Below are 23,829 nucleotides of genomic sequence, written 5' to 3' on the forward strand. Positions count from 1 at the left end.
TTTTTTTAAATTTTACGATATTGTCTACGTACCCAAAAGTGGCACCGATAAAAACTACAGCTCGCCATGCAAAAAACAAGCCCTTATACGGCCGCGTCCACGGAAAAATAAAAAAGTTATGGCTTTTGAAAAATGGAGATGGAAAAATACGAAAAAAATCACTTGGTCCTCAACGCCAAAATAGGCCATGTCATTAAGGGGTTAAAAGTTCGAGAGAGAAAAAAAAAAAAGCAAAACACTTTCCCCATTTTTCCTATAAACAAATGTAAAAAATGAAAAAGACCCACAACTTTGGTATCACCGTGTTTGTAAATGTCTGAACTAATTATTTATCCCTCACAATGAACACCTGGCTCCCAAAAATGTTGAATAGAAAAGTGAACAAACAGCTGCAGAGACCCCTAAACCCGTAATGAAAACTATAGATCGGCCTTCAAAAAACAAGCCCTCACAGCTCAATCGACGATAAAATAAATAGAGATATGGGTCTCAGAATATGATGGAAAGCAATTTTTTTAAAAAGGTTTTACTTTTTAAAAGTAGTAAACGGGGAAAAATAAATTATAGAAATCTGGTATCACCATAATCACATGGACCCACAAAGCAGTCAATCTGCACTGTGATCGTAAAAACGAAACTGCTCAAAAATTGTGAAATTTCTTTTTTTTTCCATTTCACTGCACTTAAAAAATATTAAACTTCCTCTACAAAGAAGCACACAATTTATCGTTCACTGTCCAATTGTTGGCTGCATTTACACTGAATGATAATTTTTGTTCACTTTTGCTCATCTGAACGATTTTTCCAAACTATAATCTTTTCGTGTAAAAGGGCCTTAACACTCCGCAAACATTGCAGTTTTTATCGTAAAAATTGCAACATTATGGGAAAACAATGAAACAAAGCAAAATAAAAAAAAACTACTGAATTAGCATCACTGCATCCCAAATAACCTGATTAGTTATCTAGGACACATTGCAGTGCTGAAGACCTAGCCATTTATTGAAAACTAACCACACTGCAGGAAATCTCCCAATCCCTCAGGGATTTGATCCCCGTCCTCCCAGCACCTTCTCTAGGTCACCCTCAGCATTTGACCCAATAACAGAAGTCTCCAGGTTCCTCTTCTCGCCCTACTACCTGCATTAGTGACACTATTCTCTTACATCCCATCCAAAAAAACAAAAAAAAAAAAAAACAACCTTCCTCAGCACTCAGCCAGGTGCTAACGGGGTTTCCCAGGAGAGAACCCCGCTGAACACCTGGTAAGTCCTGTTGTTTTTACTTCACTGCTGCCCACTGATATTCACCATTTATGTTGTGAAGCGCAGTCCTAATTGTATCTCCCATCTCATCCAGTGTCTCTCCTCAGCTGTCACGTCACCAGTCCATTCACTACAATATATAACCGCTTTCTTTTTTTTCAGATATATTTCCCTCCTCTGTTAAATTCTCAACAGAAAAAAAAATCCCACAAGCGAAAAACACTTATTTCCAGACTTAACCCTTTGCAATCCAATTTTGGATTCAGAGTTTCCTAGGGGGCTTTCTCTTTCTGCCATTATACAATGGCACCATCTGCTGGCTTGAGCCAGTACTGCGCTATGGGACATGCTGGAGAGGCCCCCCGAAAACAGAGCGACCAGCAATATACAGTAAGAATACGCTGCCGAACGTCTTCAGACATTGGAGCTGTACAGCAATCAGAAGGTCTTCAGACGTCAGACAGTGGATTGGAAAGGGTTAAATCAGCAATGTCTTTGCAAATTTTCTTCTTGACCCCTTACAACCATGTTTTTTTAAATCTACATTCTACAGGAACAACCCTTACTAAAGTGTCAATCTCCTCATGAAGAGATCCAATGATGACTTCTCTCTACTCATTCTTTAGAATCTGCCTGTAGCATATGACACCGTAGATCACCATCTCCTCAGTTTGCTCAATTCTATTGGCCTTAAAGATACCGCTCTTTCGGTTTTCCTCCTACTTCTCTGGCTGCTCAATTAGTTTATCATTTGCTGGCTCTACTTCTACACTTTCTGCTGCTCTTGGGGTTTGATCATAGGCAGGGGCTGGCTGGCATATTTTTGCTTGGAGAGCAAGCACACCGCACTGGCCAATGAGTAGTGACCCATCCTAAGGCCTCATGCCCACGGCCGGGTCAGATTCCAACTGCGAAATATCACAGCGTAATCAAACCCGGCGCCCCCCCAGAGACCCCATACTCACCTCTCCGGATCCACCATGAGTGTCTCACCCGGCGAGCATGACGCGTCGGCGCTGGGCGGTGACGCGGATTCTTGCGGTACTTCCGCAGAGCTCAGTACGGAAGTATCACATGGCAGATGGCTTCCACTGACCATAGTGGAAGCCGTCCGTGCGATTTTCCGCACAGAATAGAACAAGCTGCGGTTCTCCCTCGCGAACGGAAAAGAAAAAAAAATATCATAGTTGATTTCCGCTCGTCGGCAGGGAAGAATTGTTTACTACAGCATGTCTGTGGACAGTCATTGCTGCGGAATTTGCGGCAGGTGTCGGACCACGAATTTAGCAGCGATAATCCGTCCGTGGGCATTCGGCCTAGAGGTGGAAACACATGGTGCGGCAGGCCACACACAACCAAACCATGGCTACATAAATGACTAGCAAAATTTTTGACCACTACAAGTGGGCATCGGCTGGCTATATGCGACCAGCCACACCATGTTTTTTCCATCCTTAACTTGTTCATCTATTCGACAAAATTTCAGTAGCAGAACCAAGCCCAACATAAATACAGCACCAGAACTGAGCTTCGTACAGAAATACAGTATCAGAACCAATCTCAGGATAAATAAAACACCAGAACCAAGAACTATATTTCTTCTCTATATGGACAGATACAGACGAGCATACCATTTTACAGATGTGTTCCAGGCCGTCTGCGGGTCTACTGATCTAAAGTCACAGTATGATAGGGATCTATGAAACAAGCGGGCCTAGAGTAGAAGCTCCCCATAGTAAAACTCAGAATCCCCCCCCCCCCCCCCCAAAAAAAATAATTAAATCTTATGTACTCAAATACTGACGCTACACAGTGATAGTGGTCATAGTGCAGGTACCTCCAGTGATGGCAGGTTTGAAATTGTCCTTATTTGGTTTTCCTCTCTCTAGCTCCAGATCTCCACTGAGATTTCTTCCAGCCACAACCTACATCTGCACATTCTCCCCATTCTGCTGTCACAACCCCTAAGAGACTTTTTCGTATCCCCTAATAGTAACAGTGTCTGCGCTGTGGTCCCACTAATAGTGCCCTCACTGTGACCCCAGTTACTAATAGGACCCCACTGTGATCCTAACTTCTAACAGGACTTCCCTCTATATGACCCTTTTTTTGTTCTGTGGTCCCTTGCAATATACAGTAGGACCCTCACTGTTCCCGTTGGGATTTTACACACGCAGTACCTGATGAACTCCGGCCACCGGTAAAGCTGTTCAGAAGATCCTAATACACAGGACGTCAGATGCTGCACGCTCTTCTGGAGCAACATAACCTCACTCCTCCTCCCCTAGTTCCTCCATCAGAAAGTAGAGTATGCATGTCTGTTTGTGAAGAAGATCCTAAGAGCTGTACCAGCAGTCGAGAGTTCATCGGGTTCTTGGTCTGTCATACAGTCCATCAGCAGTAGCTGCTCTTCATCAGGTCTGGAGCCTCTGTGTATCTACAGGTTTAGGAGTCTGAGTGACCCTAAACATGCTGTGCTGAGGGCTCAGGAGGGTCATACCTCCTTGCCTTCCGGTCAAGCCCACCCCGGTCCTAGGACTCTCGTCTTTTCTAACTAACTGGACAAACTATTAGTAGATTTGGCTTTTTAATACCAGCTGTATGCTGATGACAATCGATCATATAGCTCTTCCCAAGACATCACCCCTGCAAGACACCAGCGATTGTCTGACCAGTCTCGTAACAGGTCCTCTCTACGTAAAACTGAACCTTTAAAACAACCAAACTATTCTATTTCCACCACCTGCGAAAGAACTTAAAGCTGATTTCCATTCGGGTGTGTATTGCTACCATAACTCCTAGGAAGCATGTCCACAACCTTGGAGTCATATTTGACTCAGATCTTTCCTGTGCTCCCTATTAAATCACTGGCAAGATCATGTCACTTACACCTCAAAAACAGCTCTAGAATCAGCCCTTTTCTTACTGTAAAAACAAAAATTCTTATTGTTGCCCATAACCTTTCTCATCTTGACTACTTAAACTCACTACTGTTTGATCTTCCCCACTTTAAAGCAGTTGTCTGCCCTCTTTTTAACGGATGATCTAAGCTCTGGATAGGTCATCAGTAGTTGATGGACAGGGGTCCGCAGCTCAGCATCCCCGAACACCAGCTGATAGTCCGGCCCGCTATCCAGTGCAGCGGGATGGACGTCGCCATCAGCAGTCAGAAGAGAAAGTTGGAGTGCTGGCTTCACTCTCATTGAAATCAATGGGAGCTTCTCTACTTCCTGCTTTTCACCAGATCAGAATGTCACATGCAGCCCTAACCGACGCTCCCACTTCCACTGCTGAGCACTGATGACAGAGGGCCAGACGATAAGCTGATGGACAGGGATCAGCTGATGGACAGCGGATCAACTACCCTGTCCATCAACTACTGATGACCTATCCAGAGGTCATTAGTTGAAAAGAGGGCAGATATCCCCTTTAAACTCTCCTTTCTCCAAAATATCCTGAATGCAGCAGCCAGGCTCATCTTTTTGTCCAGCCGGTACACCGATGCCTCCACCCTGATACGGTCACTGCACTGGCTGTCCGTGCACTATAGAACCCAATTTAACTCATCACTCTGATCCATAAATCTCTCTATAGCACTACACCGCCCTATATCTCTTCCCTCATTTCTGTCTACCACCTACCCGTGCCTTCTGTTCGGCTAACAATCAGACCAAATTCCTACATAATCCAAGGAAGCATGGGTATGACTAGATGTATCGTCCTCGTATCTTCAGAAACTCCTTAGAAAATGACATAACTTACAGCATAGCACATCTACACTTTCCGTTGTAGGTCATCGTCTAAAGTAAAGACCACTTATAGGGCATTGCAGTATGCCAAAGAAGTTGTAATCCGAGTGGTACGCTTCTCCAGTGGGATCTACTGTGGATGAACTTTTTTGCACAACAATGGCCAGAGTTACTAGAATCAATATTTACCCCTCATATTAACAGTCCTGTGCACAATAATTGCAGATATCTGTACACTGTCATGTCACAATAGTGCAGAGAACAATCCCCGTTTTAGCTATATTCCCCATACACGTCCTCCGCACACGGAGAATAACCCTTCATGTCAAGAATGTAGTTTGTCTTGTCAAAGCAGAAAGTACAACGGCGGATAGGGAAGGATAGAAGTTACCGGCCAGGATCCATTTGTGCATGTTTACAAGAACATAGTTATTATGTATCATATAGTCATAGAACCACAAGTTCGGATGTGGGCGCTGCGGACATCAGACGTCCAAGACAATGGGATGAGCAACAAAATATCATTAACTAAACCTCTAAACAATGGCTATGCTCCTCAATACCATACTAGTATCTACCAAAGGCCAACAATATGGTTGATACCAGTCCAAGACAACCTGTGGAAGACACAAGTCTGGTACTGAAACACAAGAGCAGTTATTAATTGTTTAGTTACTACAGTTACTCCAAGGTGACGTCCCACAAAAGCACATTCCTGCTCATCAGTGGGGGCCGAAGCTGTCACACGTGTGCACCGCCGCTCCATTTATTTCAATGGAATCGCTGTATATAGCCGAGGTCCAACCTCAACCATCTCCAAGTTATAGACATACAGTTATTTCAAGAGCCTGCAGGAACTTACAAGTACTACTAGTATTTACCTGCCCTTTGGTACCATCAGCAGACATGGATGCAGACCATATCTGCAGAGAGTAACGTAAATGGTGTATGTTGATGGGCTGGACACTGACTCCAAGATCAGCTTCTAGATGTTGGACGACCTGCAGAATGATAGAAGTTTTACAATTATTTTAGAAGATGAAAATAGCAGTATTTTATTTCCAAAGTCTTCACTAAAGTTGTATTACAGTTTGCAGTGCCTTTGGCATAGTACATCGCTCGCACGGCAGTAGCACTTAAACACCCAATAGTTTCCACAAATGGCAACACAGTTACAACCATTACGTTTTGTTGTGATAAAACACTGATATATGGAACGTACATTATGTAATTCTTCACAAAAGGCTGATCTGACCTTTCAGTTGAGGACAGGATTACTGGAGTGAAAATAGCAGATTCTACGCGGCATCCACTACTTTTTATTAAAAACACTGCGCAAATTATTTCCACTAGCCAACTTGGCTTTCCCTAAACCATCGAGGCTATTAAACAGCGCTTCTGCTGGCCTTTGTCATAAAATGACATTTTTCCATGCTATGAACTGAAGTAAGGCAAGAATATATTCCACATATGTGCCGTCTTATTGTTAGCAGTGTCAAAGACATCTTTGACACTGCTATCTGAGCCGGAACAGCGGCTAATATGGTCGCATAGACCCTCTAATGTTTTCTAAAAACGTCACAGGCCATAAGGGCCTTATTGAAAGACACTGCATAACTCTGTCCTGATGAAGCAATCTTTGTTTCACTGATTGCGGAAACGCGTTGATGGGGTGGGGGTGGGGGGCTTCAGATATACAAAAACTTTAAAAAAAAAGGGAATGATACATCAGATCTCCAATAAGAATTGTTAGCCCCGTATATGTATTATAAGAGGAATATATCAGGGTTTCCTATATACAAGAGAAACGTATGTGGATGTGCTGGGTTTTCTATCTCTGAGCACAAGTAGAACACCCTGACATTCAATGTCTTTGCATGAAGAGAATCTGTAGCACTTATGTGAACTTCATCCAAGTGATAAACACTAGGGTATATGCTTGATGCAATTTTACATCAATATGTAACTTAGTGTTAGGTCACTTTGATAACCCTCAATAGATCACTGAAGTCTATACAAGCTTCTTGATATAGATCATCACCGACAATACCGGGAGGACATAGATATGCTATCCTTGCCTGAATATTAGGAAGGAGCATGCTGGAATGAATGTGTCGCTTGATGAATTTATATAAGACAAAGCGTGTTTAGGTCATCTGGTAGACTTCTCAGACATCGGGGGACATATATAACAGCACATTATCTTCAGTTGTGCTGGTTTGACAACCCACCTATGCGATAGCTAACAAGCTTAACTGAGGAATTATTTAAAGTGAATAGTCAAACATTTGAAAATTGGATGTCAGGTGGACTAGTCAGAGGTGTACTATCTGAGAAGAGGGATGAGAGATATGAGAGGCCCACTAATATATGGGTGAATAACCAAAATTGGGGATATAGCCCTCAATTTGATGGGGTATCTATATGCTATAAACCTCTCCATTATTCACCTATTTCTCACTGTGAACACAGTGCTATTGTGAACTATATGTTTGTCTGTTTAATATTACCTTTGCCGAAATTTTAATTTAGGTAATAAAGGTTATATTTTAGATTAGTCTTTCCCTTCGGTGATTTCTAGTTTTCCATTTTGGGAATTTTTCTGCCAACGGTGATTTTCTGCGATACGGATGCATTATTAAATTTGTCCATGTAAAAATGCATCCATGTTACAGGAAATAGTCCATGACAGCGTGGGTGGGTTGGGGGAGTGTTACATTTTTTTTTTTTTTTTTTTAATTCTTCTATTGTTTATGATTTTACATAATAATGTGCTTCTATACATAGAGGTACAATAGCTTGCGTACTTCAAGTAGGTAGGCTTTTGTATGCCCTAACAGGAGGTATCCATAATGAACCCTGGGCAGTCTACCTCCAATACAAAGCGTGTCAGAGGGATTTCCTGTGGCAGTTCTAAAGGGATTCCTACTTGGTTTTACCATTGTATGCTGTAATCTGCTTTGATGGTGGCAAACAAGAGGTTAAACAGATCAGAGGTTTCTCTGACTAATGTCATTCCAGCAGGACCACGACTGCGTGTTACAGTCCTGTTACTAGTTGTGGTGAAACAGTGGCAGTGCCCGAGATCAATAGTATGGCACAAGTCCTCGGAGACTCCTGTCTGTGCCATACTATTATGGCATGAGCCCATCACCCATCAATAAAGCCTCTCACCCTCCTTTGTGCTTGGACCAATTCTTTATCCACTGGAGACACAAACAGGCAACCCCCATCATTCTCCATAGAGAAAAACTTCAGACTGCGCACAGATACTTCAGTATCAAGAGAAAGCCTAATAAAAAGATAAATAACACAATGAAAGGGTTTCTTAGTAAAAGCAGATTATACATACAGGTTACAATCTAACCTCCCATCATAAAACTACTTCATTGGAACTAAAGTCCAGTTTAGATAACAGTATCATACTGCTGGTTCCCCACCAACTAGTTGGATTAGGCTCTTGGCATTTGACTAAAAAGTAGGCGATTCTGAGGAGGTCCTATTTCTTTGTAATGGGGGTACAAGTTGTTATTGTTCTATGTTAAATTAGGTTGCTTCCCTTTTAATGGTACAGTTTGTCTAAGAGGGAGCGGGAACAGAGCAGGAAGAAGAGACAGGAAGTAGTTGAGAGAGGTGCTTGGTGCAGGATGGAGGTTGAAGCAGGAGTATCTCTGTGTGTACTGCAGTGTCACAGATACAGTCTGGGAAAAGATTACCAGGCCAGTCAGAAAAGGTTAAGACACCTGAAAGGCTGAAGGTGTAGTTCTTCCAAACCTTCCCCTTTGGTAATGCTGAACCTGCACCAATGGGCTTAGAAGAGAATCATCCCTGGTCATCTGGGAACAAAGTTGTTACAGGTATCTCACGCTAATGGACCTAGTGCGGGATACCTGAAACAGCGAGAGAATTATCATTTATCCCAGTCAATTGGGTTAGGACTAACAACCGTTCATACGAACTCCAGAACTTTGTTGAGAAATACCCAGGATCACCATCTTGGCCTGTGAACTACAGATCATTTTCTTTCCATGAATACAGATGTTCACCCAGTTAAGACAATTTTTACTTAACGGTATTAAACTTAATCCTTATTAAAAATGTTGATGTTTAAAACAAAACAAAAAAAGAGCAGTGCTGGGTGATCTTAATATGCAAATTTATTCATGGGGCTCCTTGCATCCCTATAGGTTATAGCACAGATGAAGGACAGACAGTACCTAGGGGGGATAGGCGATATCTGGGAGATATGAGAAAGATTTTATATCTTCGGAGGGGAGTTAAGCCCCATTTACATGCAAAGATGATCGCTCACAATTGTTCAAAAGATAGGATGATTGACAGTTTGAGTGATCATTTTGCATAAGCTGGTAATGGTCACTAATGTCCATTAGTAGCTTATTATCTTCATTTGCATGTAAATGAGCCTCCATGCGCTGTATGCAGAGAATAGCAGATGGTCTGTTCTCTGCATACAGCTACTTTGTTCTCCCACGGGACTGCAGCTGAATACAATGTTATCAGCGCTCCTGTGTAGAAACACAGTGTGTGGTCCCTGCTATCAGCTCTCTGGCCGAACAATGAATTTTAAGCTCAGCTAAAAATAATCGTTCTGCCGAAAAGAAAACTATGGTAACATTTACACGCAACGATTATTTCTCAAAAAAACATCGTTTGAGCGAATTGTGAGTGAAAATCGTTGCGTGTAAATGGGGCTTAACTAATACCTTTATAGGATGAGGATTCTTGGGGGAGGATGGCGGGTTGTGGGAGAAGGGGGTTGATACCCAAGAGTAGCTACTTGAGGGAGGATGGATACCTGAGGGAACGATGAGAGATGCTACTTGAGACAAGAGAAGGTAGGATGATATGGTAAAAGAGGGGGGAATGAAATAAAAAAAAGAGTTGTGAAGGTGTACACAGCCCATAATTTCTCTTCTTCTATAGTGGTTCTCCTGGGGTTGGTCGCACCTAAATAATCCTACACAGGGCACCATCTAACAGTATGCTGGCCCTGTGACTGAGACAGGAGCTTGGATTAAAGAGGACCCTCATATCCTCATGTCAAGAGGGCTGCTTGCCCTGCTGAGTCCGACGATGTCTAGCCGCGGTCCTGCTGACTGTAACAAGGTCTTTTTTTTCCGTCTACTCCCTCTTGTTCCCCCATAAAGACTCTTCTTAGTTTCAGTTCCCGGAGCTGTAAAAGGTGCCCGGTGGCGGTCCCCACTGCTCACCATCAATGGGTGATGTCAGACTTGGATTTTAAATAAAAAAAATAGATTTCCCAATAGGATGAACTATAAAAGTGATATATTGTATATTTATTAGGTTTTTACACCACAATACTGTGAATAATGTATAGTCAATATATGCACATATTATAGCTTTAATTGGCCCCTTGTTCTTATAAACTTGCAAGTGATATTCCATTTTTTATGCTGTGATTAAGGGCCGTAGTGGCAGAAACGCGCTGATGTTTTTCACGGTCTTTTAATGATTCAATAAAAGGGAAACGTTTTATTTCATCCTTGGATGTACGGACTTCTTTAGTTTCCTGCAGCCTTCCAGGTGATCACATGCATGTCTAGACACTCACGAACTGCATGGCTGTGACTCTCATGCATTACTATAGGAGCGGGAGCTCCCCTTGAACTGTTTTCTTAGTAAAGACAGAGTTGTTTGTGCTTAAACAACTTATGAACGAAATTGCATGGAGAATCCCCTGAAGAATAACGTGTTGGCAAATATGGAATGAATAATAAGTTCTCTGAGTAAAAGCCAACAAACTGTCGCTTGTCTGCTTCAGCAACTTTTCTGAGCAACTATCTGACAGATAGTTACTCCATGTAAAAAAGTACCTTAAAGCGTATGCCTACATGTAACGGAAATGTTGCGGATACGGCTGTATAACATAAAGATACATGAATATACCAGATTAGGTACATCTACCATGTTTCCCTGAAAATAAGACACTCATTAATTTTTGCCCCAAAAGAGGCACAGTGTCTTATTTTCATGGGGGGTGGGGGGAGGGGGGGAAAGCCTATACTCACCTGGCCCGTGGAATCTGAGTCCCTCACGCTGGTCTCTGGCACTACCCCGCCTCCAGCAAAGCGAGTGGTGTGATTAGATTGAGCGCCAGCCAATCAGAGCCGGCACTCGATGAACCAATCACAGCCATTCAGTGATATCATTTACTTAAGGGCCGTGAATGATCGGCTCAGATTGGCTGGCGCTTGATCCAATCACAGCCCTCGCTTTGCTGGCGGTGGGGTATTCAAAGCCCTGTCACCAGAAAGAAAGTGATATGTCAGCACGGAGGACACGGCAGCCTGCCGCAGCGTCAGGGACCAGTGTGAGGGACTGTGATGCTACGGGCTAGGTGAGTATTGAGGTTTTGTTTTTCATATATAGTTTAGCTAGGGATTATTTTCAAGGAGGGCTCATATTTCAAGTCTCCCCTGAAAATCAGGGTAGGGCTTATTATCAGGGTAGGTCTTATTTTTGGGGAAACAGTAGCATTAGGAGAAGCAGAGATTGTGTACAAATTAACTGCGAATCTAAGAGCAGTTTGAGAGCAGGAGCCGAGCATGAGAAGATAGCTCCTACTACAAGAAGAAGATGTTGTAGTTGCTAGAGAAGCTGAATGCCTTATGACAGGCAGTGGATTGCAGAGGGGCTGCACCTCAAACCTGATTTACAGTAATAAAACAAAACAAAAAAAAACAAACAAACAAAAAAAAATCAATGAAAATATATTACAAGATTGATGAAACACAGGCTATTAGATGAACACAAGTTGTTTGATAAGTTAGTGTCCCTTTAAATCAGAGGCCAAGTTGTCAAATGAGCAACCACTCACGGCTGTCTTTACAATTTCCATAAGTTGTTGTCACCCAGTTTTTCAAAGACAAATTGTTGCATTTTCCTAAAATCTCTTATTGCTGTACCTGTGCAAGGGTCTAGTAGTTCTGAGAGGCAGTCACTGTCTTGAAATGCTCAGCTTCAAAACATTTCATGAGACGTTTCCTTTTTGGAAGTTTTGGGAAAGGTTCAAAAGGCCTTTTTGATCTTCACTGTGCATTAAAAACCATTACAAATTGTGTGCTTCACGAAACGTCCTTTTTCCTTACAGCTATTGAGGCAATCCATTATAATTTAGAAAGTTCATAGAATGAAAGTACCTCTCACTCACTTTTCAACATTCTTTCCAGCCATCACTTTCAGGACAAGTGGGAGATCTACTGCATATCTGCACATCGGGCCGGTGCACAACAGTTCAGTACGACAGCCGTGGGCATCGGGAAACTGGCCCTCGTTTGGCACAATACCTGTTGGCAAAAAACAAAATGATTCAGTTAAAAAGATGCATTGATACATAGGAGAAGCACGATTTATATACTCATACAGGGTACATTTATTCTGAACCGCGAATTTCCTTAACCGCAAAATCATGCACGGTGAATGCTGTAGGAAGAAAATACATAATTTGTGCTGTCACCCCGCCACTCAAAAACTGAATAAAAAGTGGTATTTACCCCATAATGGTACCAACAAAGACTACTGAAATGTATAGAAGTTATTCAGTACATTATATGATGCCACTAAAAGAAAATACTACTACTTGAGCTTGTGACATGTAAGGGGTTAAACTGCCAGCATCTGAGGTCTTTGTTCCTGGTGGTTAGAGAGGAGCTGAGCCGTCAGTAGTCAGCCAAGCCACCGCCTTAAAAAGATGTATGTGCATGGGCGAGAAAAAAAAAAAAAAAATGCAGAGAGATAGGACATGCTGCAATTTCCAGATCTCGTAACATCGCAGATGGGAATGAGATACAAAAGGTATGAGATACAATGTAACATGACAAAAATAAATCTCACCTATGGTCGGTTTGTGTCCATATATTCCATTAAAATAGGCAGGCATCCTTATGCTGCCTCCAATATCAGAGCCGACTCCTATCACAGATCCCCCTGCACCGATAATACAGCCTTCTCCTCCTGCAAGAAACATGTAGAAATATAGGAGCAGCAAACAATACAAAAAACAACTAAGGCCGGGCTCACACGAACGGGCCGGATTCCGCATACGAGGGCCCCCTACGGATTCCGGCTGTGAGCCCAACCGGTGACCCTTTGTATGGCACTAACCTGTTTTGCGGATGACCGCGGAGGCTCGCAGGCAGTCATGAGCAGTACAGGGTTTTTTTTTGGATTGCATTTCCCGCACCGTCGCTTAGCAATGACGCGAGTACCCACAGCCCATATACAATGTTAATTTCGTATGGGCTGCAAGTCGGACGACTCCATTGACATCAATAGAGGCCACCCGCGCGGATTCCACGTTGAAGCAGAGCACGCTGCAATTTTTCTTCCGCTCTAGGAATACGCAATTCGTACCCGCGAGTGTGAAGGTAAACTTAAAAAACGCATGCCTTCCAATGCTTGTGTTTAACCACAAAAAGGTTTTTAAAACAATATTGCCACGAGTAAAATAGCAGCCTACAATGCCGAAGCTCCAAGGAGGTGTTGCTCATTATCAGCACTAGAAAAACTGCATAATAATGTACAGAATGGGACATTTCAGAAAAGCAAAGCAGAGAACCAACTAGTAAATTCCTCTCACAAAAAATAAATAAATAAAAAAAATGCATGTTCATTCTTTTTCTTGTTTCCTCTGCTTTGTCAAAATAGCCTGGAATGAATCCGGTAGAAAAATGGAAATGTAGTGGACTCATCCTAATATTAGCAAAAAAAAAACAAAAAAAAACAAAAAAAAAAACCTGTACATCCAGCTCCATAATGGACCTTTCACATGAGATACAATAGGCCACACCATATACCGCATCAGTTCTCCACCCAAATCTGTAGGCTACCTGCAGATTTTGATGTGGACTTCCACAGTTAAGTCTCGCGGCATAATTCCATCTTGTGTGAAAGGTCAGTAAAGGGGTTTTCCAGCAAGAATACCATTGATGACCTATCATCAGGATAGGTCATCAATAGTTGATTGGCTCGGGTCCATCATTTGGGGCCCCAACTGATCAGCTGATTATGCGCCTGCTAACACCACCGCAACTACATAGGGGTCGGAGCAGAAGCAGCAGGAGTCTCTGCTCCGACCTCTGTGAAGTGCCCGATGCTTGTAACATGGCTCCCATTGATTTCAATATAACCGTGCTTGCAGTTACAAGCACCGGGCACTACACAGAGGTCGGAGCAGAGAGTACCACTTCTTCCGCTCTGACCCCTGTGTAATCGCGGCCCTGCCAGCGGGCACACAATCAGCTGATTGGTTGGGGCCCTAAGCAACAGACCCCGGCCGATCCTGAGGATAGCTCATCAGTAGTATTCTCCCTAGAAAATTCCTTGTTTGCAGCATATGGAGCAGTGCATTATGGTCAAAAAATAAAAGCAAAGTGGACAATCAGCATGTAGTGCTAATGGGAACACTTAACATGCATCACAATCGTTGGTGTAGAATGACAAACAACTGAGCTATCCATTTCACCGGACATAATCCCTGCATTCAATAGAGAGTAAACGGCTCTTATAACCAGCAGGATATCGTGTTCACGGGTATAACATCCAGGATGCTTCTCTACATGCTCCTCCAATCCGCTCCGCTCCATGGTTCCTTAACGCTATCAATGCCTACTAATCTGAAGGTGGTTAATATGTTTGCCATCTACTGACGCATTTCTATTGTGTCTCTCAATGCCTGGAAGATGTTCAGCAAGTTCTCACAGTCCAGCCACATATGGGACCTCACATTCTGCACAACGGATGTTATAAACCACATGCTTACATTCACAACTCATGTCTTTATATAAGGGTTGTTCTAATCTGTGGTTTGAAATGTTCCTAACTTAAAAACAATGTTGCAGACAATCCATCGTCCACGGCCGCACGTAAAAACCCCTGTTGCGACAGCCATGTTTTATTTGTTGCCTATGGTCGATATTAACCAGCTGACAATAAATAACCCAGACTCCAGCTTCCCTATTGATATACAATGTAACCCCTGCTCTACTTTTGTTTTAAGATCTGATCTTGCTTCACAATCGGAAGGCAAGTATAGAATATTTTTAACTGTATGGAAATTCCATCTAGAAGGCCATTTTAAAACGCTACCTGTTCATATTTACGTTTTACTCGTGCGCCCATGTGCAACAGGGCACCATCCACGTTTCATGGACGCTCCACTCATTCTAACCTCTGCTTGTAGAGCTGCAGGAGTTACAAAGAGAAAACCTAATTCCACAAGATCAAAGTGCAGCTAGAGTGCAATGTACTATGCGTAATCCGGCTTTTTATCCAATTAGACTAGAGTTTCTGTGTTGGACGACTTCCAGAATGCCATGGAACAGCAGCTGAAAGTCCTGAACGACGGTATTTCAGCCCTGAGAACAGATATAATTCAGTGAGTAAGCTAAAGAAAAACTGCTTTATAGGACTGTAACAACTGAAAATGACTCAGAATGTAATCATTAAAGGAGCAGATAAAGGGGGATCAGTCACAGTTATCACGCTCTGGATGGTGGCATGCCGGAGGCCATCCACACATCAAACTGGTGTATTACCCTACTGCACAATGTGGGGCCAAGCCGAGGACTATACTACAGGAGGGTAAGAGTATGGGTGGATCGTTGGGGCAGCGTGTCCCGGAGGATCTTAGCCCCCCTTACGAGTACCCGACGTATATACACACACATCGTACGGTTGTGAGGATTACCCTCCAGTGTCCCTTTGGACCCTGAGATACAGTTGCGAGACGCAGAAGGACTAGAATGTCAACCCAGATATTTAAGTATTGTAGTTTATAGGCCAAGCGATCAAGTGATCACAACTTCACGTCCCTTGTAGGGACTAAATTGGGTGTAAAAAAATAGATTTGATCCACCCTTAGACCCCACTCCCTTTTGCTATGGGAAATCTCTTGCGAGAATCCCTATAGCCCCGCCCCCTCTCTCTGCACTATGGGATATCCCTCGGGAGTCCCCATAGCAGGGAGAGAGAGAGGAGCTACGGGGAAAATCCCCCACAGCCCTGCTCCGCCTCTCCCCGCTACGGGGAAAATCCCCCACAGCCCTGCTCCGCCTCTCCCCGCTACGGGGAAAATCCCCCACAGCCCTGCTCCGCCTCTCCCCGCTACGGGGAAAATCCCCCACAGCCCTGCTCCGCCTCTCCCCGCTACGGGGAAAATCCCCCACAGCCCTGCTCCGCCTCTCCCCGCTACGGGGAAAATCCCCCACAGCCCTGCTCCGCCTCTCCCCGCTACGGGGAAAATCCCCCACAGCCCTGCTCCGCCTCTCCCCGCTACGGGGAAAATCCCCCACAGCCCTGCTCCGCCTCTCCCCGCTACGGGGGAAATCCCCCACAGCCCTGCTCCGTCTCTCCCCGCTACGGGGGAAATCCCCCATAGCCCTGCTCTCTCTCCCTGCTATGGGGAAATCTCAAAGCGCTGCAGGGCATCTTCAATCTCTTTTATTGGAGCAGCTGCGCTTCTCCAGTGAATGGGTGAATTTCATGAGCATGAAGCTTCGGTCTTCTGCACATGAAAAAAAATAGCCCATTCATGCGATTTTAGTATATGTGAGCGGCACTTTCTTTTGCGCGTCCATTGGAGCACAAAAAAAAAACAAAAAAAAAAAACGCTCGTCTGGCCGTGGCCTACATCTGGTATTGACATAAACATACTGACCCACAAAATAAAGCTCAAATGTTTTTAACCGCACTGCGAATGCCATAAAAACTAAACCCTCCGAAAATTACGCAATTGCAGTTTTTTTCCATTTGACCCAATTTACATTTTTTTTTTTTTTTTTAATTTTTCAATACTTTATAGGGAACATTAAATAATCCCACTAAAAACAAACAAAAAAAAAAAAAGAACACACCTTGTGGCGCAAAAAAAAGCCATCATGGAGCTATGTTGATAGAAAAATAAAAAAAAGGTATGGCTCTTGAAAGGCAGGGACGAAAAAAAATGCAAATAAAATAAAGTATCTGGCCCTGAAGGGGTTAATGATGTTAATCAGCTTATCAGGCGTTAACTGTGGTATCATGGGGAAAAAAAAAGCGAATGCGCTATTTTTCAGGGAATTTTGTTCCTGCGGTGTTCATGGTGTGGTAAAAATGACACGATCACTTCATTCTATAGGTCAGCACCATTCTGATAATGGAACATTTCGGGAAGGCCACAATTCCTCCAGGACATCTTTGCACATTTATACACGGGTTGACCCCACTTCTTTTCTCATTGGTTGACGCTGTTTTTGCACGCTCACAACTCCAAATGTGAAACTTACCAGAGCTCCCCCCCACTATGTGCTGCAGGTTGTAGGGGTTCCTGGAGCGGCCATATATGTTGTTACTAGACTCGTACCACATGCACAGCTCGCTGCAGTTGGTGACACCAAGAGGTATGGCCCCAGCTCTCTTCAGCCGCGATACAACAGCCGCATCATGTTCGGAGCGCAATGACCGCCGAGAGAAGAGTCCAGAAGTATGCGGCATTCCTGCAAACACAAACCATTGTGAGTCCAACATGAAAGACAACCGAACGTCACGGGCAAAAAGTCATCTCACCTTCCAGAGCAAAGGCTTCCTTCACCGTTAATGGGACCCCCAGCAGAGGATAGTTCTCCTTAAGAGTCTCCTCATCGTGCGTCCCGGAGGACACCAAGTTATCAACCGCCTCGGCTTCACGTAAGGCCTCATCGAAGCGATCGCGTACTAAGCCATTGACTACGGGATTAACCTCTCGGATCCTGGATATGAAAGACTGCACAACAACACTGCTCTTCACCTGAAAGACAAGAGTAGAAATAAAACAAACCACCGCATCTACATACTGTAGTGGTGCAGTATCATGGCCTATAGAGGGTGCTAAATAGGCAGTCTGATACCTGGAAAGGAAAAGATAGGGTTAACACTTGATGGTGTAGCAGGAATTGGTTGCATGTAAGCCAGTTCCTGCCAAAACAAAAGGGGAAGTTATAGCTTGGCAGTCCAGGACAGGCTGCAAGCTGGGGTCCAATGAGGACCCGCAAAGGCCCCGAGGTTGACTGGGACGGCAACCCTAACCTCACACCCAGGTGGGGTGTTTATGGACTGTGTATGAGATACCTGTTTGATGTACTGTGAATAAGGCTGGCAGGAGCCAAATTTAAAGAAACCTTCAGACTGCTGGAGTGTATTTTCGTGTTTTACGGAACATATGCTTTTTTGTGCAATGCGTAAGATTCGCGTTTGTGCGCATGTAGCCGCTCTGCGTGGGAAAAGAAAAAAAAAAATTGCTGATGTGTCTACAGTTTTTACCACAGCTGTATTACTAACCACAACCTACGGCTAGATTCACACGGACGTATTGGGGCGCTAAAGACGCAGATAATAGAACCCATCGATTTCAATAAGTTCATTCGCATATTTTCGGTCGCGCAAAAAAAAAAAAAAAGCATGCTCTATTTTTACCGACGCATTTGCGCACCAAAGGTTCTTTCACAAGTCAATGGGGGGTGCGCAAATGCAAGTGTAAAATGCTAGGAAACGCGTGAAACATGCACTGCGTAATTCTGGAACTCATTAAACTAATTAGCCATTTAAATCGCTGCATCTTTGTTTGCCGCGCGCAAATGAAGAGGTCTTGCAGGCACAAAAAGTATAGTAAAATACGCCAGTGCGTGCACGAAAAAGAAATGAAAAAAAAAAAAGCATAGTTCGTACCGAAAAAATACTATGCTCATGAGCACGCAAATACGCATACGTGAATCTGGCGTTAACCACACCCCATATCTGAATATGGCCGAAGGAGTATCAGCCTGTACTTTGATGATATGTCCAGCCTTGAGAACAGCTCAAAGTTCTGATGCGTGGGACTAGAGATAACGATAACGGCATCTCCTGACAGTATCTTAGAAGACTGGAATCACGCGGGTTTGGAGCCGAGGCCAGGAGTGGATGACAAAGGCAAGGAAAGAGGAAAGACATATTTCTCCTCCCCTTTTTTTGACTTTGAATCTAAAATAGTCACAAAAGTTGCTTACACGTTTCATGTCAGTTTTTGAACCGTGGCAGGATGTGACTCCAGCGGGAGAAGAATACAAGATGTGTCCACCCGGGTCTAATGTTGCTAATTTCACCCTGTGCCATGCAAAGGGTGCAAACTGCTGTGAAAATCCACTGGGCATGCTGCAGATTTTATTTTTTTTTTTGCAGCATGTGAATGAGATTTGGAATAATCTGATCCAGGATACCGCTACCGTAAATACTGTGGAAAATCCACCGCTTTTACCTCCATGTGGACATCTCCTTTAACCCCTTAGTGACGGAGCTATTTTGCATATTTTGAAAAATTGAAGATACTTGCCTTTCATTACCCGCATTTGGCTGTGGATCGCCCACAATACACATCTGGTCGTGTAATACTGGCCTAAATGTAAATAGTGCCTTAAAGGGATATTCTGGGGCTTTGCTAACTTTTGTATTGATGACTAACAGATCATCAATGGATGATTTGTGGGAACCCACCACTCAGATCCCCACCGATCAGCTGATTCCTGGTGCAGTTGTCACTATGAAGCAGAAAGCACTGACCATGACGTAGCGACCCGGGTTGGTATTACAGGTGGGGCTCCCATTGGATTCAACGGGACGCTGTGCTGTGCTCAGCGCTTTATGATGAACCGTTGGGCATCAATAGAAAAAGTTAACAAAAAGATCCAGAATACCCCCTTAACCCTTTCCTATCCAGTGTCGAACCTCGTCCAATATTGAGATTTCCCTGCATAGATCCGATATGGGGCAAGGTGCAACAGGCTTATAACACTATGGAGGAGAGCGGTCCAAATTCACAGCTCTCCTCCACATCGTGTAATACACATATAGCGCAATAGACATGCAATAGACATATAGCGCAATAGACATATAGCGCAATAGACATGCAATATACATATAGCGCAATAGACATACCACCCCTACGCTGACGACACCCAACTATGCACCTCTTCCCGTGACATCTCTGCATCTTTCCTCCAAAACATCACCGACTGTCTGTCCGCTGTCTCTAACACTATGTCCTTTCTCTACCTAAAACTAAACCTCTCTAAAACTGACCTGCTGGTATTTCCACCCTCCACTAACCGACCTCATCCTGACATCTCCATCTCAGTGTGTGGCACCACCATAACTCTCAGACAGCACGCCCGCTGCCTCGGGGTCATACTCGACTCTGATCTCTCCTATACCCCCCACATCCAATCTGTGGCCCGAACATGTCAGCTGCACCTCAATAACATCACAAGAATCCGCCCCTTCCTCACCATGGACACGCTAAAACCACTCACTCTTGCCCTCATCCACTCTCGCCTCGATTATTGCAACTCGCTGCTGATCGGCTTCTCCTGCTCCAGACTCTTCCCCTTCCAATCCATCCTGAATGCGGCAGCCAGGCTCATCTGCCTGTCTAGCCCCTACTCGGACGCCTCTGCCCTGTGCCAGTCACTGCACTGGCTGCCCGTTAAATACAGAATTCAATTTAAACTTACCACCTTCATCCACAAAGCCCTCCACAGTGCAGCGCCCCCCTATATCGCCTCCCTTATCTCAATCCATCAACCAGCCCGGGCTCTCCGCTCTGCTAACGAAACCAGACTGCGCGCCCCTTTAATTCAAACTTCTCATTCCCGCCTCCAAGACTTCTCCAGAGCAGCACCGGTCCTCTGGAATGCACTACCAAAGGCTACCCGAGCAATCCAGGACTCGCAGAACTTCAGGCGTGCTCTAAAAACGCACCTCTTCAGGGAGGCATACCGAATTCCCTAAACAAACCCCTCTGTACTCCGCCTGATAACATGCTCCCTGACCTACTGACTGCAATCCCTGCTAGCCATCATAAACCGCTCCTGCAGTCATACTGTTTCTGCCATCACACGGCTAAATGTCTGACCATTGTCTATGTGTATATCACCCCTCACTCTCCACCTCGCCATACCGTGCACATCTCCAGCCCCTTTACCTTCTGTATCACCCCACTATTCGTAGTATGTAAGCTCGTTGGAGCAGGACCCGCACCCCTATTGTATCAATCAACTGATTACTGTGTAACCGTGGTTCTGTAATGTTTGTACTTTTGTCTTTCTGTATCCCCCGTCAATGTAGGCGCTGCGGAATATGTTGGCGCTATACAAAGAAAGATTATTATTATAGCGCAATATACATATTAACTCACATTTTGTTACCAAAAAAAGGGAATTTGGATTGGAAAGAGTTAAAGAGCTCGTTAATAAGGCTGCTTAGTTCTAGGTACTAAACGGCGGTAAAACTGGAAGTGACAGACGGGTCCAACTAACTATACCTGGTCTGTCCCGACTCGGTGAGGGTCCTCTTACACAGACCGATAAATCGATCAGTGTAAAGGCACGCCCCGACTGAACCACCAACGAGAAGTCGTTCGCTTCTCGTTCAGTTCCTGCATGCAAAAAACTGACCGACGTATCGGTCCGTGCGAAGCAGACGTTCATATACCAACGACTGCCCGCTAGTGGACGGTCTCGCGGGACGCAGTAGGACGCGCCGCAGGCTGCAGTGAAATCCGTACTAAAATCTACAGACCGCTTATGGATTTTCAGGCAGAATTGAAAATGGCTTAATGTGTGGAATTCCGTAGCTGCGAATCTGGTCGCGTTATTCCATCCTGTGTGAAAGGTCCCTTACGGAGAATGGAGGCGAATGGCTGGAAGGATTCTGACCCGCTCCACCGCCATTCACCAAACACTTGTCTCGCTCAGGAACGACAATCACCGCAACGACCTCTGAGGCTTCTGCACCACCGGTCATTCTGTGTAAAAGTGCCCTTATCCTACAGCGCTGCGTGCAGTACCGCCCCCGCCAGGATCATACTGGAGGCGCTGGTGGGTAGATGTAGCAGGTGAGTCCTGATGGCGGCCGCAGCCCTCCAGGGACCCCTCCATCACCGGTCCTACAGGTGGAGCCTCACCTCTCCTCGGCGGATCTTCTCGGCCAGCACGCTGGCGGGGGTGAGCAGGAGGGGATCCCGCGGAGCGCGCAGCCCGGGCGGCTGCCGGGAGAAGACGGACAGCAGGCGGATGACAGCCAGCAACAACCGGGAGGACGTCCGGAGTGCGAGCACAACCAGGCGGCGGAGGACGGACATTGTACGGAGCGCTGACAGCGGCCGGTGCGGGGGGTACCTGCAGAGCGCTGCCGGGTGCAGCCACACCTCTCTACACAGTGAGGACCAGCGGTACATGAGGATGGGGGAGGCGGCACCATGCGGAAGTGCTGCTCATTGGACCGACACAGGAGGCGGAATGCAGGCCTAATGGGCTGGTCCTCCACCGGCCGGCTGCTTCTGGTGACCTCGGGGGTCAGCTGCCCTCTCAGAGCCGGCTGCTTCTGGTGACCTCGGGGGTCAGCTGCCCTCTCAGAGCCGGCTGCTTCTGGTGACCTCGGGGGTCAGCTGCCCTCTCAGAGCCAGCTGCTTCTGGTGACCCCGGGGGTCAGCTGCCCTCTCAGAGCCGGCTGCTTCTGGTGACCCCGGGGGTCAGCTGCCCTCTCAGAGCCGGCTGCTTCTGGTGACCCAGGGGTCAGCTGCCCTCTCAGAGCCGGCTGCTTCTGGTGACCCTGGAGGTCAGCTGACCTCTCAGAGCCGGCTGCTTCTGGTGACCCCGGGGGTGAGCTGCCCTCTGAGAGTCGGCTGCTTCTGATGCCCCGGAGGTGAGCTGCCCCCTCAGAGCCGGCTGCTTTTGGTGTCCCCGGAGGTGAGCTGTCCTCTCAGAGCCAGCTGCTTCTGGTAACCCCAGAGGTCAACTGCCCTCTCAGAGCCGGCTTATTCTGGTGACCCTGGAGGTCAGTTGTCCTTTTAGAGCCGGCTGCTTCTGGTGACCCTGGAGGGGAGCTGTCCTCTGAGAGCCAGCTGCTTCTGGTGACCCCAGGAATGAGCTGTCCTTTTAGAGCCAGCTACTTCTGGTGACCCCGGGGATGAGCTGCTCTCTCAGAGCCAGGTGCTTCTGGTGACCCCAAGGGGTGAGCTGTCCTCTCAGAGCCAGCTGCTTTTGGTAACCCCTGAGGTGAGCTGTGCTCTGAGAGCTGATGCTTCTGGTTACCCTGGAGGTCAGTTGTCCTCTCAGAGCCAGCTCCTTCTGGTGACCCCAGAGGTCAACTGCCCTCTCACAGCCGGCTTATTCTGGTGACCCTGGAGGTCAGTTGTCCTCTTAGAGCCACTGATTCCGTTGACCCCGGAGGTCAGATGTCCTCTCAGAGCCAGCTGCTTCTGGTGACTTGGGGATGAGCTGTCCTCTCATAGTCGGCTGCTTCTGGTGACCACGGGGGTCAGCTGCCCTCTCAGAGCCGCTGCTTCTGGTGACCTGGAGATCAGCTGCCCTCTCAGAGCCGGCTGCTTCTGGTGACCCTGGAGGTGAGCTGTCCTCTGAGAGCCGGCTGCTTCTTGTGACCCCGGAGATCAGCTGCCCTCAGAGCCTGCTGCTTCTGGTGACCCCGGAGGTGAGCTGTCCTCTGAGAGCCAGCTGTTCTGGTGACCCCAGGGATGAGCTGTCCTTTTAGAGCCAGCTACTTCTGGTGAACCCGAGGATGAGCTGCTCTCTCAGAGCCAGGTGCTTCTGGTGACCCCAGGGATGAGCTGTCCTCTGAGAGCCAGCTGCTTCTGGTGACCCCAGGGATGAGCTGTCCTTTTAGAGCCAGCTACTTCTGGTGAACCCAAGGATGAGCTGCTCTCTCAGAGCCAGGTGCTTCTGGTGACCCCAGGGGTGAGCTGTCCTCTCAGAGCCAGCTGCTTCTGG

General features: G+C 45.8%; 1 protein-coding gene across 1 annotated transcript in view; it reads right to left on the reverse strand.

Annotated features, from left to right (window-relative positions):
- FAAH2 (fatty acid amide hydrolase 2) overlaps positions 1 to 22,257 on the reverse strand; it is a 30,226-nt gene extending 7,969 nt beyond the window's left edge. Inside the window, exons 1-7 of the mRNA XM_066580998.1 lie at positions 22,008 to 22,257; positions 17,600 to 17,819; positions 17,320 to 17,529; positions 12,890 to 13,009; positions 12,207 to 12,342; positions 8,189 to 8,306; positions 5,896 to 6,015 (exon numbers count right to left, since the gene is read on the reverse strand). Of these exons, the coding sequence (XP_066437095.1) occupies positions 5,896 to 6,015; positions 8,189 to 8,306; positions 12,207 to 12,342; positions 12,890 to 13,009; positions 17,320 to 17,529; positions 17,600 to 17,819; positions 22,008 to 22,184 (1,101 nt within the window). The 5' untranslated portion in view covers positions 22,185 to 22,257. The remainder of the gene's footprint in view (positions 1 to 5,895; positions 6,016 to 8,188; positions 8,307 to 12,206; positions 12,343 to 12,889; positions 13,010 to 17,319; positions 17,530 to 17,599; positions 17,820 to 22,007) is intronic.
- Positions 22,258 to 23,829: the final 1,572 nt, after the last annotated feature.

Source organism: Eleutherodactylus coqui, chromosome 10, assembly GCF_035609145.1.
Source record: "Eleutherodactylus coqui strain aEleCoq1 chromosome 10, aEleCoq1.hap1, whole genome shotgun sequence".
Taxonomy (NCBI): Eukaryota; Metazoa; Chordata; class Amphibia; order Anura; family Eleutherodactylidae; genus Eleutherodactylus; species Eleutherodactylus coqui.